The sequence below is a fragment of the Andrena cerasifolii genome, chromosome 16 (genome assembly GCF_050908995.1).
Source record: "Andrena cerasifolii isolate SP2316 chromosome 16, iyAndCera1_principal, whole genome shotgun sequence".
In the NCBI taxonomy this organism is placed as follows: Eukaryota; Metazoa; Arthropoda; class Insecta; order Hymenoptera; family Andrenidae; genus Andrena; species Andrena cerasifolii.
In genome coordinates, this window is record NC_135133.1 from 6,719,985 (window position 1) to 6,739,331 (window position 19,347).

General features: G+C 46.8%; 2 protein-coding genes across 6 annotated transcripts in view; one reads left to right on the forward strand and one right to left on the reverse strand.

The window, feature by feature from the left end:
* Positions 1-19,347, reverse strand: part of Mcu (mitochondrial calcium uniporter) — a 57,738-nt gene that overhangs the window by 16,444 nt on the left and 21,947 nt on the right. The gene's annotated exons all lie outside the window — the stretch shown is intronic.
* The window catches only part of Jv (javelin), a 28,901-nt gene that overhangs the window by 7,957 nt on the left and 1,597 nt on the right, over positions 1-19,347 (forward strand). For all 5 annotated transcript variants that reach the window (XM_076829786.1, XM_076829784.1, XM_076829785.1 and 2 more), the window contains 4 exons: positions 15,207-15,425; positions 16,837-17,140; positions 17,272-18,057; positions 18,307-19,277. In XM_076829786.1, coding sequence (XP_076685901.1) covers positions 15,207-15,425; positions 16,837-17,140; positions 17,272-18,057; positions 18,307-19,277 — 2,280 coding nt within the window. The remainder of the gene's footprint in view (positions 1-15,206; positions 15,426-16,836; positions 17,141-17,271; positions 18,058-18,306; positions 19,278-19,347) is intronic.

Below are 19,347 nucleotides of genomic sequence, written 5' to 3' on the forward strand. Positions count from 1 at the left end.
CCAATCGATCTCGACACGATTGTGGGCGTCAATGACCCTGGGTCGGGTTACACGTGCTCCTCGAATTACTTGCCCGCTTTCACGAAATTAATTTCTCCAGAGTTCCGTCGAGGAATCGCTTGAGGTCGAAGAACTTGGGAACGAAGTCGGGGAAACCGAGAGATTACCAAAGGAGGATCTGTTCCGCGCAAGAAAATTCTTATTCGAAAAGTGGCACGGCCATTGAGGTCCCTTTCCTTCGAATAAAAAGCCGTCCCTCGAGTATGGCCTCTCAATTACGCGTGCCATCACGCCAAATGGGATTCCTTCCACGGGGATTAAAAGGAAGGATCCCCACTTAAGTAGCCTTAATTGCTTCATTCTAAGAGCATTGTTCATTCAGGAACGTAAGAGCCGATGTAATCTTTTGGCACAGCCTTGCGGAGTGAATCATCTCAGCTGGTTCGTTGTAGGCGATTCAAGCGTTTCCTGGTGAGCCATGGGGGTTGCTGGTTCGCACGCGTGTTGTTTCGCACGGGGTGAAACCGTTCCCTCGGCAACCTTGTGATTCATCGGTCCGAGGACGATGGAATGGAGGGGAGGAAATTGCCTAGGGTTTTTTTCAACCGCCCTGCAGTTACATTAGAACCACTTTCGACGACGAATCGCGATCCAACGTCACTTGCGTTGATTGAATAGTTTCTCTTTTAACATTGTTAGATAGTTCTGGAACGAGGATTTTGGTAGAAATCTGCTGCGCACCTTCATTCAGGTAACTTTCATTGAATTAATAGGAACAATTGTGGTAGGTTTCAGTAGCGAATTACCGTTCGCGTCGTTAGTTTCTTGCGGGGGTTGAATCAAACTGTTAACTTTCATAAATAAAAGGTATCTATCGAACTTTAAACCTTTAAAGCATTTCTTTTCTCTTTCAAGTTTACTTTGTACATTAATACAGTTACTGTATGTTCGGTTAATGAAAGTTCTGAAGGATCGTACGTCTACTTTTAAACAGACATTTAAAGGCAAAATATAAAACTTAGGATTTTTTATTTTTAATTAGTATTATTTAAGGTGTGATTTTTATGTGTATAATTATTTTCACCGAACGGTTTAACGTTTCAACTTCAGATCTAGTGTCTACCCCACGGTATTATCAGGAAATTTGCATGCCACAACTTCAACTTTTTCAGAGCAGAATAAATATTCCTTAGCTAGAACTTTTTTCTACTTTCAAGAAAATAAAAGTGCCTTAAGTACACGAAAATGTATGGAATAAAAATATCAGTTAATACACCGCATTTTATCACAGTTCTCTCGGAACAGAAAAGATAATAGTCATAAAATTACAGTTATTTCATAATTGAAAATTCTAACAGTTTCATTCGACCACTGGTCCCTTATGTAGTTTATAAGAATTAATTTCAAAGTTCGAAATAACATATTATCGATGACATGTTAGTCAGAACTTATCAGCGTATTCATTATTTCCACTAAAAGTGGCATAAAAGCTAATTTCTAAATTATTCCAACAGTTTGTTTACCGAGAATACTCGACACCGTTCCTTTTCCGAGAATATTCCCCCCAGACTTCCGTGAAAAACGTCAACGCGACATCACGCGTTTAATTAATTTTTTTTCCTCTCGGCTCGGCTATGACGAAGAAAAATAAGAGAACACGAGCGCGCCGCATTACTTATGTCGGCAGAGAAAGCGTGCGATGCACGTTGAAACGGCAGACGAATCCTGCGTCGTTGAAGCACATGTGAGCACTTTTTGCCGCATGCAGAGGAGCACGCTTAATCGTTCCGCCGGGACCGTTTCTCTAAGCAAACCGTGTCTCCAAATCCCCTAGTCCCCTTTTCCAAAGACAAATATCCAAGGCGAACCGACCGCCTCCACTTATTCTCTAACAACCACCGCCATGTAAAGCTATTAAAAAAATTAAATCAGACCTGAATTTCTTCGGAGAACGAAAAGTAAGAGAAGGGCGAATAATCGAGGCAGCGAGCACAATATAAAAGAATCCATTTCCAGGGAAACCCCATGGCACAACTCAGTACATACCGATGAAAATTTCCATGGAAATCCACGCGAAATCGCAGCGGCCCTTTCAAGCCCGCGTTTTCCTAGCCATTCGCTTAACGCTCATACAGCGACATAAAAATATTCGAGGGGCACAGAGGGGAAAAACAGCGGCTCGTGAAACTCGAAACTGAATGGAAAAGAGAAATAAAAGCTGCTCGAACCGTATGAAAGTATCGTTGTCGTGCATATCCAGGTGACTCGAGTGTAAGTGGTACCTAGGCCATGTGCCATGGTCACTTTCTTCTTCGTGTGGTCTCTCGCGTGGCGTTGCCTTTGCGACTCGTTGAACACGAAACGAAAAACAAAATCCCCCGTCCCGCCGCTTTGAAAAACGCTGTCCTTTGGTACCATTCCGCCTCGGTCATCGCGCCGGATCGCTCGGCGATCCCCCGCGGCAAAGGAGCTTCGTTCGAAGCTGTTCCGAACCATCGGAAGGGTGGATGGGAGTTTTATCAAGACCGTCTGTCATAAAATGAATTAATGGCGATCTTCGCGTGCACCCGGCCGCAGAGATCCGCTTTAATTAAAGTTTCTTGTTTGCTAATTATTCGCGGTCCACTCGCACAGGCGCGCTAATCAACGCGCAGGACGATTAAGCATGCAGAGTGTGCTTTGCCCGAGATTCTCATCGCAAACATTCCCAGTTTTCTGGCTCTTTTCCTCGCTGCGCGACGGCTCGTTGGGTTAATGCGGTTCGGTGAGATGGGGATGTTGCGACAGTTTGTTTTCCGCTGGCTTTATCGATGGTGACTGCTTGGGCTCTAGCTGTTCCTCAGTTCTGGGTTAAATTTAGACTGCTGGGGGTTCCGGAGGGCCTCTGGTTGCGCAGATAAAGACGTGTCCAAATGAGACACTGGCAGCATTCACTTATTCGATCAGAGCAGGTAGCAATAATTCGACAACGAATGGAAGGGAACAAGGAATGCGTGTACGTGTCCCAGATACCAATCGTCAGTCACCAAGACGTCTCCAAACGTCGAATTGACTGTCGAAGTCACCCGCAGCGACCAACCAGAATCAGAAGCAACAGAGAATCAATCGTGCAGTACCTACCACAATTTTAACCAGACAAACAGTCATGCATATTTAAAGCAACTCCAGCAACGTCTCATCTCGATCATCTCGATCGCTGAATCTTTCATGCGCCCCTAAGGGAGACCCTTACCCCCAACTGTCAGCATCTGAGGATCGGCTGAAGTATTAAAGCCAACTCGGTTCTTTTAGACACCGCTTGGACCGTGTCACGGTCGAGCAGCCTCGAGTTCTATAAAACGCGATAGATTTTTAATCCCGACAGTGGAAAAATTAGCCTGCACGTGCCGGATACAGAGGCTAGACTGGTTCTGCTCGGCACGCGAAGCCCTTGACACGGCGCCGCCCCATTAAATCAGCCGGGGATTTCGAGAAAGGAAAAGGAACCGCGAAGGTGGCCTCCACGGGTGACGCAAATCGCGAGGCTTCGCTGGGACGCTCACGAATATCGCATTCATGTCCTCGTTTCCGGATTGTTCGACAAGCTCTGGTGCAGCCAGCGTCGCTCCCGTTGCGTACTCTAATTCCGATACCCTGCAGGCACCCGCTCGGATCGCGGATAACGAATAGGAACCAACTGCGGCCTGGAGCGTCTGCGTCTGGAGTCTAGACGATCTTCGAATCGTTCGGGGAATACGCACGTCATTTATACATGACTTGTGATTTCAAATGCGACTTAGAAGACTCGTTACTAGTGTAAATTATTACCAGATCAGGGAACACTGTGCAGTTCGTTTTTCTGGGCGATGTTCTTCTATCATTTTTTATACATATTCTTTATTAACACTGAACTTTGCGAGTCGAAAGGTCGAGTGTTTCCGTGTCTGCATACGTTTAGTTCCGCCTTGATCTTCTTCTTGACGAAGTTAAAGTTTTTCTGAGGTTTCTTCCTCTTCAGCTGTGTTACGATCTACGGTGCAGGAAAGTTTGACGGATGAGCCGTGATGTCATGGCAATGCTAATATTCATTGGGGCTTAGTTATTTTCGTCCCTGATCGAAGCCTTAAACGAATGTTACGCAACGTTCCTTTAATGCCTCTGGTCCGATATTCATGATCGACGTGGTTACAGCCTTCGCCGCTCGATTAATATCGATGTAGGAGGTCGTAGACTCCACGAAGGATTTCCTCGGGGGACGGAGCTATTGTGTTGCGGGGGCCTTGATAATTCATCGCCCGTTTCCATCCTCCCGCTTGCAGATGTGACCAGATCCTCGTTGAATCCTGTCGAATATGGCACACGGTCGTTGCCACTTGACCCTCGGCTTTTACGACGATAATCTAAGTCCTTCGTGGGCCGATCCTCGGCGCCTTCGACATTGAGCGTCCGCTTACACGTCATCCTCGCCGCTTGGAATAATAACGCTCCTCCGCCGTCATTGTTTCCGCGGGGGAGTGCGGTTTTTCAACAACCATGGACGGAAACCGCTTCGCGACGATTACATGCCGAAGGCAGGAGCGTAACGCGAAGCAAAATCGAGGGAAAAGGAAGGAAACCCTCGGTTGCCGCGTCTTGCGCTCAAAGCGAGCGCTTAGGGGTAATTTAGATCGAGAAGCAGCTTACACGCGGTAAGAAGGTGATTCCAAATTGAAAAATGGATGGAAAATGCAGAATAAAGCTTTCATGCACGACGCTCCATCTCTGAGAAACTCGAGTTTAAAAATGGGCCGTTAGGTAAATTACGTAAGGGTAATTTTGGCGAGTTCTTACTCCCCTATTTCCCTCCCTCGGTATAAGAATTTTTTACAGTGCATTTTTTCAGTTATTAGAATTCTTTTAAAGGTTTATATAAAGGTTTATAATTCATTTAACTCGGTTTCGGGAAATTTAAACTACAATTACTTTTCTGGAACATTAAGGGGTCTCCCTACTTCGACGGCCTGAAATGGAGCGCGATATTTGGGAGTTTTTTTAAGAGAAACCCTCAAATTATATTAATTGAAAACTGCATGCCTATATTTGTACATATCTAGGCAAAATTGTAAAAAAAATAATTAAGAAAAACGGTACCTGAAACTTTAAACGCGGTTTTCGAATTGGTTAGCATGATATCTCAAAAACCAATCACCCGATTTACTTCAAACTTGGTGTATATCTTCAGTAGATGTCTCATTCTCGTTGTTACTAAAACTAAGTTGGTTTTTGCAAAATTAAACTTTTGCGACTTAAAAAACCAGCGAATCTTTATGCAGAAATCTATGTCTGTTTTAGACGCTGCCATTTGTTTTTACTTTTCAGTATTTCTTATTTAATCTAGTTCAGACGATAGCCACACTCATGCAGATTACGCAAATTTTTAAATCTTCTATTTCACATGACTACAACGGCTGATTTTATGCTAACAATGCGCATATGATTTTTGTAAGGCGCTCTATTTGAAGCACTATAACTCCGGATATAACCACTATTTTTGCATACAATTTGTTATCCATATTCTCTTAAGATTGACAAATAAAGCCACAAAGTTGGAAGTAAATATATTTAATAGTTTTGTTTTAAAAAATTCCCAAAGTTCGAATCATTTTTCGTCGGTCAAAGTGGGGAGACTTCTTAATGACAGAACTTGTATTTATTGAAAATTAGGTTAAAAAGTATTAAATAAATAAAAAGACACTACCTGCCCTCCTCCCACCGTAAGAAAACGTAAAAAAATTCACGATCCCCCTCGCAAAAAGCCTTACGTAAATGGAAAACGATCCCAAACACGCAGCGCGCTTTTAAACTCGAGTCCCTCCATCAACAAGACGTTACGCGGGAAAGCTTGACGGCACGTTATCCGCTCCTTTTCCCAGGCAGTATCCCATCGTCTGCCTATCTAATCCTATTACGCGGAACGTAAACGGCGGATTATGGGAGGTTGCCGAATTCGCGCGCGAAACTGGTTGCGAACTTTCGCCCGCGGGGGAAAATTGGGTTTGGAGAATCGATGGATAGTCGGGTCCCCCAGGCTGCTCGCCGGCGACACTGTTACTGTTCGCGCCGCTCCCCAGAGGAGTTTTGGAGAAACAGGGGAAAATCTATGGCCGGATGGTTGCCCCTCGGCCGTCGCGACTTGGCGCGCTTCCGTGCCGAGAGGTCCAGTGACGTCAGCCGGTGGTCTAAGGTTGTACTACTCCCACTACGAATGGACGATCCACGAGCGGAGACACACGGTTACACGTTGTCCTGCCGCGGGAACAGGTGCACAGTGGCGATCGGCCAGGCCGGGCACAACGATATCCGTCAGTCGATGCGCGAACGAGAAAGTGAAAAGCCGGCGTGGCCGCACGTAGATCGCGAGCAAACAGCAATCGCGCTGAAGGACCTTCGCCGGATCCTGGTAAAATCTGCTCACTCGACTCGACCCACCGAGCCGTCGAGAGGAGCACTCTTCTCCGCGACTGTTACCCGCGAGTGTCTTACCCCATTTTTCGACGCCATCGAGTAGATTCGATAGAACCGAATAACCACCGTTTCGACCCGAGGCTGCACACAGAGGAGGGGCTAGACGGTAAGAGCTCACGCTTCTTGAAAAGTATCAGGGGAAGTTATAATAATTCATCGCGGAGGGAGGAAGTTGCGGCACACTTGGGGATAATGTTTCCGCGATAACAATTACTCTAAACTTGAAGTATGTACTTCCAATAGCTGCTGAGTCTATTTAACACTCTCTCTGCACGCACTCGCGATACTTTTCGCGAAGAATATCACTGTGCAACCAGCGAGAGACTGTCTTCCTGCTGGGATATTAGGAATATTGCTGGAATAATTGAAGTTGTTTATCTTGGTGCATACACCGTTAGTCACGGTTCTCTGTTCCTTTCGCGGTAATATGCCCCTTTCGAGATATTATATAATAATCCCACGAGCCTGCTCCATCTTGCCGGAGGAAGGTCAGCAGGACGTTCCTCGGCAGGCAAAAAAAGTCAGGTGCATTGGCGTCAATAGCGATGCTAGCAACGTGTCCTGTTGATAAGTTCGACTCTGTCGATCGATTATAATTATCTCGCGGCTACCTGCTAACTCGCGTTAGCGGGGGCCATTAAACGGGAGCAAACACGCGTCTCCTTGTGTGTATACCTGGGGGACTGTTATTCAAGGTTGGCTGAGCTGTCCCTCGAAGACCTCGCGATTCGCCACCTCCTGTTCCGCGTTGCGCAACATTCGTCTCGGAGTTAATCGAATGAATTTAATTACAGCCAGGGGGGATCGTTTCTCGCGCAAACGATCCTGCCCGGGGAACTGTATGACTGGAAACAGTTGCAGGACCTCGAGAGTCTACAGAATGAAAGTGATAGCGCGTAGTTGGCAACGAGCTTCGTGTCGGGTTGATTTTATATAACGCTCGTTACTTTGCTGTGCACACCTGTAATGGGCAGTTCAGAATATTAAAAAGACTACGGGTGTAATCATTCTACTGTGCCCAGCACGATACTATACTGGTAGCATAATGGCGAGCATCGAGATAATAACGCACTGTATTTCGATAATGAGTGCATTGGATCCAGCCACAACAGAAGTCCTCTGTAGTCCATTAACGAAACACCAGTTACAGGGCACGTTAATGCCCCACAATTTTCACTGAATGGATTCGCAGTATACGAATATGTTCCTTAATTATTACTAACCCTGTCACTTCTTCTTCGTAGTCGACACGCCACCCCAGTAGCGCACTCAGAATTTAATCTTGGGGTAGTCGAGTTGAAGGATAAAAATATTTTTAATGCAAATACAATAAAATTAATTAGGCGATTATATAAATTTATTTAAAGAATAGAATCTAGTTTTTGCTCTTTTTAGAAAGCTCTTGAATTACTTCAGTCGTGGTTACATTAATTTCCTTCTTCTTTGGGGGTGCCAGAGCCCCTTGGGACTCCTCAGTGTGCGCCACCTTCTTCAATCCCTACAATCCTCCCCTAACCTTTATCTCCTTCAACCGCAGTAACGTCCAAAATATCAGCCATCTCGTTTAATTGGACTCTCCTCTAATTACCCCGAACAACACCCGACGTCTAACCCGTCCGAACATAGCGTGCCCGAACTCCTTCGACCCGTGAACGATCGAACAGCCCAAGCAGTTTTCCATCGGCTGTTTAGACCGCGGAACTTCTTCCGGCTCGTGTCATAGGATATTCCCGCCGCGTTTCACTGGCCATGCAGTCTCCGAGCCTTTCCTTTGTGGCTGCAACGCGAGTCCAACGATCGATGCTCGATCAACCGGAAGCTCGTATCGATTCCGATACAAGCGTTCGATGAATAATACGCAGCTCGCTCAAAACCGTCATCCCCTGTCCCAGTCCTACGTGCTCGCGCGAGCCTCTGGCGTTTTCAAACCAGCCGCTGATACCGGCGACGCGGATTTTCAAAATGAAAATCAGGAGAAACCTCGACTCGATTCCAAGAAACTCGAGCAACGCTCGTGCCGAGCAATTAACGAGGTTCTAGTGTTTGATTTATTGCCCTCGTTACGAATGGAAGTATGTCTGATATCACGATTCCCCGCTCCTTATAAGCAGGCAATTTAAACGCGCTATTTTCGTGGCGCTTAATGGCTCGTTTCAATTTAACCACTTCGAGCCGAGCCACTCACGTTCACGGGTCCCGATAGCTCGTCACGGGGATTCTGCGGCTGATCTCGTTATTTAACAGCAAACTTCTGCCCGCGAATCACTTCAGCGTTACAAACTCGCCAAGTTCTACGAGGATTAACTGTGGAATAAAATCCGTTATGCCTCCATTGAATTGAACCTCTTCCGAGCGGCTTAATCCTCGGGCAAGTTTTCCGCAGGGAAGTACATCGAAAGGAGGCAGAGTTTTTCGTATCGCAAAGGAACGAACGCATCGATAATTTCGCTCGTGCACGAATGGATCCGTGCGAAAGGAACTGGGTCGCTGGTGATCGCGCATAAACGATTAGGCGATCAGGAATCGCGAAAGGCTTCCTGCGTTTCTGACTCTTTGCACAGTTTACACGGTCCACGTGTTCCTCCACCCCGGCTGGCCTCGTAGAAATTGCGAAAGGACGTGTCGCAAAAAAAAAGCACGATAAGCCCGTGAGTCTGGAGCGAGCTTGCACGCGATCGATTCGCCGTTTCCCGCGAGTAACCGCGCCGGGCGTAATCGAGTTCGCTTGTGATTTAAATACTCGACTTAACGAACGTTTCAAGTCCCTGAAAATCCTCTGCGGATAAGTTGGTAACGCCTCGAGGCTCGTTTCGCAACTTTGTTTCTAATAATCGCTGCTTGCGAGTCATTTCGATGCGTGAAACTACTGAAGCGAGTTTATATAACTGATAGTGGAAATGCTGTGCAGTGGAGGTAAGAAGGGCGGAGAATACTAGATGCAATTGCTTGGAATAATTGCGGATTTCACAGACCTTGAAACGCCTTCCATTTAAACTGGAAACGCATTAAATTCCCCGTATAATCGCGATCACAAGAGCTGAAAAATATGGAATTATTAGTGTACACCTGCGGCGAATAATCGATGGCAGATAAAGCAGGAGAAATCGCCATTCTTAGGTAACTTATTGTTCGGGGTAACGATTGTTCTTCTTTTGACGGTACTTTCGAGTTTGGACAAATTCCTAAGCTTCCCTTGGGGCTTGGAGTTATCTATAAATATAGGAGATAAATCGTCGTTACGTAACGTCATATGAGGCACTTCATGCTACCGATGCTGCGCCTCTAATGCGAGTATCAATCACCTTGAGTCATGTGTCACCAGTGTCTCAGGTGGCACGGAAGCTGAGTGCCTCTTACGACCACCTGAGACACCCCGATCTGTCATTCATAAAACATATAAATCCCTCAATCCGGTGTACACAAACTTGTCCCCCGAATGGGCAGATCTCTCAAGCCCAGAGTAGACAAACTTCTCGACTCCGGAGTACACAAATCCCTCATCTGCGCAACGGACAATCTCCCTGTTTCTTTAAGTCCTGAGTACCCAGTACAACCAGCACGCGGTAGACCAAGAAACTTCGAGTCTCTAGATTTGAAGGAGACCTCTGGATTTTGACGCCATGGAAACACGGGGCTGCACTGCAGCAGAGTTGGGCATTATTCGAATAAAATTTAAAAAATAAAAATAAATATATATTTTAAATTGGTAAAAATAAAAATTTCGAATAATCTTTCGATGAAACGAAGTTATTCGAGAATAGCGAATAAGGGTTTCCCGTGGCACGGACTACTGCAGTTTCGCGTTCCTGGGAGACAGTAGAGAAGACGAAGGCGACCGGAGTCGATTCACGTGCCTAAAAAAAAACGGCACGCAGCAGTTGAGATGGCTCGGCAGAAATCTCTTACGCAACGATCCGCCGTGCTCAGCCGAACACAATGAGACGACGATACGGCATTTGCATCCTGGCTTCAAGGATCCGTGGCGTTCGCGATCGCGGTCGAAAGGACGCGTTTTACTCGCGGCTGGCGGTGGCTGTTCGAGCGGAAAACCCCGCGATAACTGCGCCCGGCCGCTCGCGGTCAAGAAAGCAATTCGTTTTTGCGCTGCAACACCGCCGCGATATTGATTTTTGACAGTGTGTAACTATATAGTCTGGGGAGAAGGTTTCAGCGAGAATAACGTTCACTATCACACCGCACACCATTTACGTCCATTTACTCAAAGGAAAAATAACGAAACCTTTACTTTATAATGATGTCCTCGATCTTGATTAGTGAGTCTTTAGTAGATAGTATTTTAAACACTGGAGCAGGGCTTTGCGCATTGTTAAATTTAATGGAGAAGGAACTGGAGAACTCTTCGATGGTCATTGATTTATTTTCTGTTAATAAGGATTTGGTAACTGAAGATTCTTTCTTCTGAGAACGATTGCAAGGCAATGGGTGAAGTATTGAAATGCACTAGGATTAAGGGAGGAATCTGGTGCAATCGGCAGAAATCAAGGTTCTTTTTGGGACTTTTGTAAGGAAACTATACACGCAATCTCTTTCAAAATTTTAGACTACGTTATGATGTATTTCAGGAAGTGAACAAACATTTTTTTATATAAAAATAGTGCGGTAATTCCAAGTGGCCGATTACACCAGGTTCCCATTTTGAAGAAGACTCTTGGGAAAATTAGAAGAATGAATAGCCGTGCTAATGAAAGCTGTACAGTGCTGTGATTGAGTAATAGCAATGCTCTGAATACTGATATTAAGTCAATGGAGAGAGAAAGTCAGCGATATTAAAATACACGGCAATTCCACGAGGAAATGGGTAAATCGCTTTTTAGTAGACTGCTTCGCGAAGTTTAAATTGAGCGCGCCAGTGAAATGAACGCGAAACAGCGAAATCATTTCTAGCTCACCATTCAGGCTAATGGTTAATCGATTCTCATTTCTCATCTAATTACGCAGGTACATTCTTCAATTCCAAACATGTCATATTACTCAAAGGGTTTGAATATTACGCGGAGCTTGACAGAATCACAAACATCTGCGAAAGACAAACGAGCGGTACAGCTAATCGAGCAGCAGTGTGTTTCAAGCGACGGGGCACAGAAATAAAAAATACGCGAAATTCGCAGTTTATCATGCGACAGCTGCGTTCCATTTCGTGCTCCGCAGCAGGGCGTATCGATATAATATGCATTTTATTCGCTCACGTATGGCTCGCGGCGCGCTACCCGTTAAACGTGCGATCCCGTTCTCGTTAGCATGCTGAGTTTGTACATTTCGCCACGGAGCAGTCTTGACATGAATTTCGCGACGGCTGTAACGTCACGCGTCTGATTGGTCTAATTACTCTGGAAAGTTAATGCCGAGGTGTCGTTCCTGCACCTCAATTGCCAAGGACAATTGGGCCCAGTTATGCAGCAAGCTACCAACCCTCTGTAATGGCAAACAATTAGTTAAACACAGTACGGAGTTTATTTTGCAAAAAAATACCAACCCATAGAACAACTCTTACATTATACAATTATTAAAACTACCAAGCCATACTTCCAGGAAAAAACAACAAAAATACTACAGAAAATTTCAAATAATATTAATTATACTACTCAGGATTAAATAAGCCATTAAAAAAGATTTTAAAACAACAAGGAATCAAATATTCCCGAATAAAAATGAAGCTAATTTTTCTTAACCATTAAAATCAGCAAACTAAAACTCAGTTTCAGGTCGTTGAGAGCTGGGAGCTTTCTGCGTAACTACTTAGGTCCAATTCTACAAGCAATTAAGCAGCCTCCTTATCATTTTCTTCGCATCGACGAATGAATCGTAATCCCGCGGAATTTTCTCCTCGCTCACCTTCTTGATCCGTTTTTCTGTCTAATAGAGGAACAAAGCCCGAGCTCCCGGCTCGCGTAATCGATTTCATCGAATCCACGTCGCATGTGCCGATGGTTTTTCAAAGGGTTCTCGAAATAGCACGGGAAACGTATCGCCTTCTAATTTCTATTAACGTTCCCCGTGTCGACTGGACCAACAAAGGCGTGGTTTTCGTCCAGTTTTCAAGCGGAGCGAACTTGTTGCGTGACCACTTCGCTGATTATGGCCCAGTATCGCGTACGGGGAACGTACCGACACGCTCGATGCCGGCGTTATCCGGTAAAAGTTCGAAGAATGTATCAATTATCGATGTGACGGTAAGAGATGATTGCGAACTCTCGACAATTAGAGGAAGCTGCTCGGCGGGCTCGTTGTATGCACGCTTGCAAAAGCATGAATGCGGGGACGACACGGAAACAGGATACATAAACGAGGCCGTGAAATTCAAGTAAACCGGGATTACTCTAAATTAATTGCCGCTTCGTGGAACCAATATTCGCTCGGATCACGGGCTTTTCTTCTTCGCGCAATTATCGATTCTGCATACGTGCTGCGTGTTAACGTCGTGGATTTTGTTTGAAGGGTATTATATAAGCTCACGAAACCACTGTGGATATGTACAGGGTGGTTTAGAAGAGGCGGTCGACGAATTTGAGGGAGCATAGTGCTCGGAAAGAAGGATGAATATAGATCCTCAGATTAATTTATAAGTCATCGAAACTTGGAATATTGTCGCAGAGACGAGTAACTCAAAAGATAGATGGAGAAGGTGGCAATTTTTATAATCGAAATTAAAGTCCCATGTTCGAGTTATTCGTTATCGACAGTGATGTATTAAATGTCTCACCTACAGCCCGCTGAATGCTCCGAAGGGAACAGAATCTCTTGCAAACGTCTCTCTTACTTCCCTCGGCAGCAATTGTAAAACAGTCGCCACTTCGTCGAGGAGTTACGTAAAGTGAAATATGCACCGGCGCGTTTGAACAGATTCTTCATGCAGATCGTGGCCGAAGCGTGAACCGTGCGCGGAATAAACGCGACAGAAGGACGAACGGTCCTTCCTTGGATGTACAAGCACTACTTTTACTGTGACACTGTAGTTGCCCTTGGTCGTGTCAGCTACAGAGCGATTCAGATGTAGTGTCACGAATTTACGAACCTTATCGAAAAGAAAGCCACTTTGAGCATTTATTTATTTCCTTTCAGGGGCAGAGCCCATTGTTTACAATATAAAAAAATAGAACGAAATACAGTACGGCACACGAGTATATAAATCACAAAAACAGAATAAAAATTACCTGATAACAACAATACAGCAAAATCAGGAATTGAATATGTGACTGAAGAAGTAAACTTCAAAAGAAATTATCATATCCTACCATAGAGAGCTCTAAGCATTTGAGACCTAAACAATTATTCGCTAAAGTACAAATTCTCCGTAACGTTGAAACGTGATGAGAAGTAGGTGTTCTGACGGGTCGAGAAGGAGCATTAAAATTGACTTGGAAATTAAATTGAATTTATTGCGAAGCAGACTATCTCTGAGGGCTAGAACCCATTGATCCACGTTTATCATGGTTTCGTCTGTTAGTAGCCAAGCGTTAGATACCTCTGCGAATTCGTGACACCGCGTTTGAGTCGCCCTATACAACGCCCTGCACCACGCCCTTGCGTTGAACCCAATTTACCTCCCCTCTATTCCTGTGGCAACCGATTTGCGTGCACGCGTCTGTGCGCGCCCAACGTGCTCTTTATTCCTCCGTCTGCTATGATTCCCACAAAAGGATTATTAAATCCCGCGGGACCCCGGTTCAAATACTCGTGTCGACGTTCCTACTAAAACACACAACGGTCGCATACATTATTGATGCACGACATATCGACGTGGTGACTTCGGGGGTATAGCAAGGTCCCGAGTGTGCACAGGTAATGGTATTTCCTACTTCCCGTAATAATGGCACGAAACGCCAAGGATGCTCCCTTATAGTTCGTTCCATCGCGACGTTCAGCGGCAATTGCAGGGGAAATTCAATCTAATTCCCGTCGGTAAACAGTTTCGCCGTGGAACAGTTTGCTCGGTACTTGCTTATTCCGTGACCCATTGGAGTTTCAGCTACGATTATGAACGCAACGATGAATTTCTTCGGGACAAGCGCGATTAAGCATGCAGGTTTAAATTGAGAATGAAAGTACTCGCAGTTGAGGAAGAGCGAGCTATATTTTTGCTCAGCAAGTGTCCACGCGTGTACTATATTGGACGGGCAAACGAGTCAGAGTTATTAGTTTTGCGGGAAGACACTTGGAATATTTAAGGTGCTATTGTAAGGTCAGGTGTTAAGCTTTAGACGCGAAAGCTGATAACATAATTATATATTAAAATAAACCTTTAGTCTTAACTTCGGTTGACAAAAAAAGAAGAAGAAAGGAACTACTTAAGCTTGAGGTAAAATTTCACTTATACTCCTTTGCCCGGTGACCAAAGATATGCGAATAGATCCTTAGATAAGTAGTAACGACAAATTTTACCGAACGACGCTCATCTGCTGTCGCGTGCAGTCAGCCAGTAGGTCGTTACACAAATTCGAGCGACGAAATGCGTTCGCTGACGCGGAGTTGACATTCGCGAGACCCAGCTACCCTCCATATTGTGTAACAGCGGCATATCATAATTAAATTCCATAACAGGCCACGTAACTTCCTAGCTATTACGGTTCAATGTATACAACTCGAATTGTGGAATGCGTACCAGGTTTGGTCAGATCAGAGAGTACTACGCCTGATAAATTGGACGGTAATCCGCGAATGGTTCGCTGGGAGCACGCAGGCAAATTGAATTTGTGAAATTACAGAGAAGGGGGACGACACGAGGCCCATTCAGCGCAGTCCACGCAGGACCGCAGGAAGCTCTTGAAGCGAACGAGGAGCCTTGCGGTGATATCCGAGGACGAGTCTCGACAGGATCGAGAGGCACATCACTTCAGGCTAGGGCAATCGACCTTCGATTTGCCCAGAAGGCATCAATTGATACCGAGGGCCAAGCTGATCGATCGGAACTCTCTGAAAGACCGGTGAGTTGCGAATTAGACGAGCAGAGAGACCTACGGTTATGTCGCGCGGTTGCGCTAGACGTCGATCAATGGATCCTTGAATCGAAGCGTGCACATCTCGGCGTACAGTCAACCGGACCACCATCGCGAGGCAGAGCAGACTCGCCGGAGGATAAGCAGCGTGTTAGTTTGATACTTTTGTGGGTCAAACTTTCAAAAGCGTTTCTCCTCGTTCGTTAACAGGACTGTACGTACTGGTTACTTGCTTGCTTGGACTTTACGGAACTTGGTCACCTGAGATTGTGACTACTGCGACCCTGGACGAGGTCTTGATTAGCTATTCAGGCCTTCTCTAATTCACGAGCTCGCTATGGATCTTGCGCTAACTATATCTTCCTACTGGAATCGTTTCCTATTGTCTCTAGAAGTCCCCAGAAGCCTAGCACCCTCTGCACAAATCTGAACAATAGATACACTGACGAGTTTCGTAGAAGCAACTAAATACCACATGCAAGGATCTGTTTCGAAGCTTTTAATCGCACGTGCAGATCAAATCCCCGTGGTTCTCGTCCACCGAACAGATTTTTCGCGCGGGTAACACCCCCTCAATAGTTACGATCCCAATCAGCTCGCCAGCCCGCGGGCGGTTTAAATGAACGCGCGCGCAAATAAATCCTAAAGCAGCAATTAGCCAGGAATTTGTAGGAAATTGCCCTGCTGTTTGATTCGGCATTATGCACCGCCCCTCGTAACTCGATGAATTAGCTAGCTTAATGGGAACTTTTAGTCCTCCAGAGCCCAACAGCGTGGACAATTTTCAGCGTTTTCGAAAACGCGCGTAGAAACTCGTTACGAGCCCGTGAGATTTTCCACGCGGAATCGAGGCACGCGGCGCAACCGCTCAAGAAACTTTCTTGTTTCCATTATCCTTCTACGGTTCGCTGCGGCTGCTTCGATACGTTAAAACCACGTTGCTAATGCAACTGCTGGCAGCGTGCGCGAGCCGTCGAATCTTGCCCTGACTTACAGACACTCAATCCGTCTTTCGATGCATGTAATAATAATAATAATAATAGTTTCATTGACGGAAATATATCCCACTGATATAGCGAAAAAGTAGCAATAAAGCCCTTCAGTGACGCAGTCAGGATTTAATCTCGGGGGAGTCGAGTTAAACGGATAAAAATATCATTAATGCAAATTCAATAAAATTCATTAGGTGGTTATAAAAATTGATTTAAAAAATAAAACCAAGTTTTCTTTTCTTTTTACAAAGCCCCTTCTTTGGGGGGTGCCAAGGCCCCTTGGCTTCCCCTCTGGGTGTGCCGCTGAAGCTCTTAAGTAGAAATGAGGCGTTCGCAGACATCGCAGATACCCAGCATGTAGATCCCTTTGCAGAACATATGCAGTTGTGTTTCGGTCTGTGTTCTAGGCTGTCCAAGAGTCAACAGCACCTCTCAGATTCCTACGAGAGATTCAACGAAGCGAAGTCGTACCATTCGCGATCAGCCTGTGGTCTGCACTCGATCCCGTCCGGATTGCCACCGTTCCCGGATCCTCTGCCGTACGCACGTGGCAGTCGGGATCCAGATCGATTGAACATCCTCGATTGGCCCGAATCGCCGAGACGTTATCACAGCGTGCAGGCACTGGACACCGTCAGTGGCCTGGTGGATATCGTTGAGGATAACTGGCCCATCGAGGGCAATCGCAGTATCGACTGTATCTACACGCAGGTAAATATCGGCGCGCCTATCGTGTGTGCTTCGGCGTAGGTATCGCGCCATCGTGTAAATCCCAGGTGTAACGACCGTGGCAACACGAGTAACAATGGAAAGTAAAGGGCGGCGATGCACCCTCTGTTCAGGTGAAGCGTAAGCGCAAAGAGCACAGAAGCCTCGACAGCATCCTGTTCGAGGACGACGGCGAGTTGGAGTACTTCGACGTCCTGAACCTGTTGCCCCTGTCGAACGTGAGGCTTGAATTCGACGAGGAGGACGCCAGGCACAATAATTTCGCTCGGAGGAACGCTTCGAGCCCGGTGGCGGTGAAGCTGAAAGCTCTGCAGTATCTTGAGTCGAAGCGCCGCGACGCCAAGGCCTGCGCGAGGAGCAACGCCACGGACGAGGAGAAATGTAAAAAGAACACAGAGATCGGCGACGAGGATTGCCGCGACACGAGGGAACCCGATTCTTTGCAGGAGTTTAGGGAGGATTCGTCACCTGAGCAAGTCAGAGAGGAGCCGCTTCGGGACAAGGTTCGTCGGAAGCTCGAGGCCGACGGGAAGGCGGCTGCCTGTCTTCGGGACGAGTCGGTCGAACGTCGATCCACGTCGTCGAAGACCGATGAGGATAGCGTGGACGGTGTAACGGTCTCCTGCGACGAACAGGTGGATCGACAGGTGGAGGAGGCGGAGGACTACAAGTCGATTTGGATCTCGGACACTGAAGAACAGGAGGACATGTCGCGGAGGCCGCAGGTGCTCAAGGTCGTCGACAACGACGTCACGAAGAGGCGTCACCGACAATCCCCCGCGGAAATCGATCGCGTGATAGGGGAGCCTCCGAGGAGCGGGAAACTCCGCGATGGGAAGGAGGTGAAGGATCGTTCCAGGAAGGCAGGCGAAGTTGATGGAGCATCGAGGAACTCGGAGGTGAGCTTGAAACGTGAACCAACCATTTGCGGACTAATGGTTGACGCGTTAGACGTATCACTTCGTGAGATATTAAACAAACCTCCCTTACTTCAAATGTGGCATTCTAAAAATTCACACACGCCTCAAAGTTAATATCCTGTCACCATCCGTTCATCTGTCTTTCTCTAAACTTTCATTCGACCACTGCTACATCGTTTTCTATACGTCCAGTAACCAGTTCCCTCATGAAACTTTCCCCTTTTCCAGAACATCGGCCAGGGTCCAGAGGACGCGAACACCGCCGTGGAGAACGCGAAGAACTTCTTCGAGAAGAAGAACGCGCACAAGGCGAGCGGCAAGAGCAAGCAGAACGAGGGCAGGTTCGAGAGGATCGTGAAAGAGACTTCCAGCATATTGGGCAAAGCTTGCAGCGCGGTGAAAGGAAGCTTGGGCTTCGAGGCGAGATCCGAGAGCTCGGATCTGGGATTAGGCTCGGAATCTGGCAGCGACACCAGGAGGAGATCCGTCGACGATGGTGTCGACGAGGATCAGGCGGAGAAACCGTCGTTGAGTAAGCTCAGCGACAATAGCGTGTTGCACGGTAGCCTGACCAGGTCCAGAAGCTGCGTGGACTCGATCGAGTGCCAGGACGACGCGCAGGAGTTCGATCACGTGCGTTACAAGATCGTCAAGTCGAACATGTTCAGCAAGAACGTGTACAACGCTGGCCGCGGGGACGTGACGTACGAAGGCCTGATGCAGTATCTGCGCGACTACTCATTCCAGGAGCTGCTGCTGGATAACAACGTGGTGATCATCGAGCCGGTCCGCGCGGAAACGATAGAACGGAAGCCGACCAGCGTGGGAAAAGCGAGGTCCGAGCCAACCTGCAAGATAGCGGGGGCGATACAAAAGAAAACGGATACGGAGGGTCGAGAAAGAAACTGCGACAGCGCGGACGGCGGCTCTAAAAGCCCCAAGCAATCGTCCATTAGAAAGCACTTCTTCTACCATCCCATCAGGGTGAACCGCGAGCTCATCGACGAGGAGCTGCCCGACCCCGACACCGTGAGAAACGTCAGGCGGATGTTCGAGGATACTCTGAAGAAGAAGAACGGCTCGCGTTCTCAACTGTCGCGCGACTGCAAGGACAGGAAGAGCGTCAGTATGAAGGACCTCAGCGCCATCGACGACGCCAGGTTCGACGAGATTAATGAGAAGATGCACGAGGGATCCAGGTAGGCTGTGATTATTGTCCTCTTGCCTTCTTTCATGAGAAGATAGCAGTGGGTGCTTTCAACGAGTCAG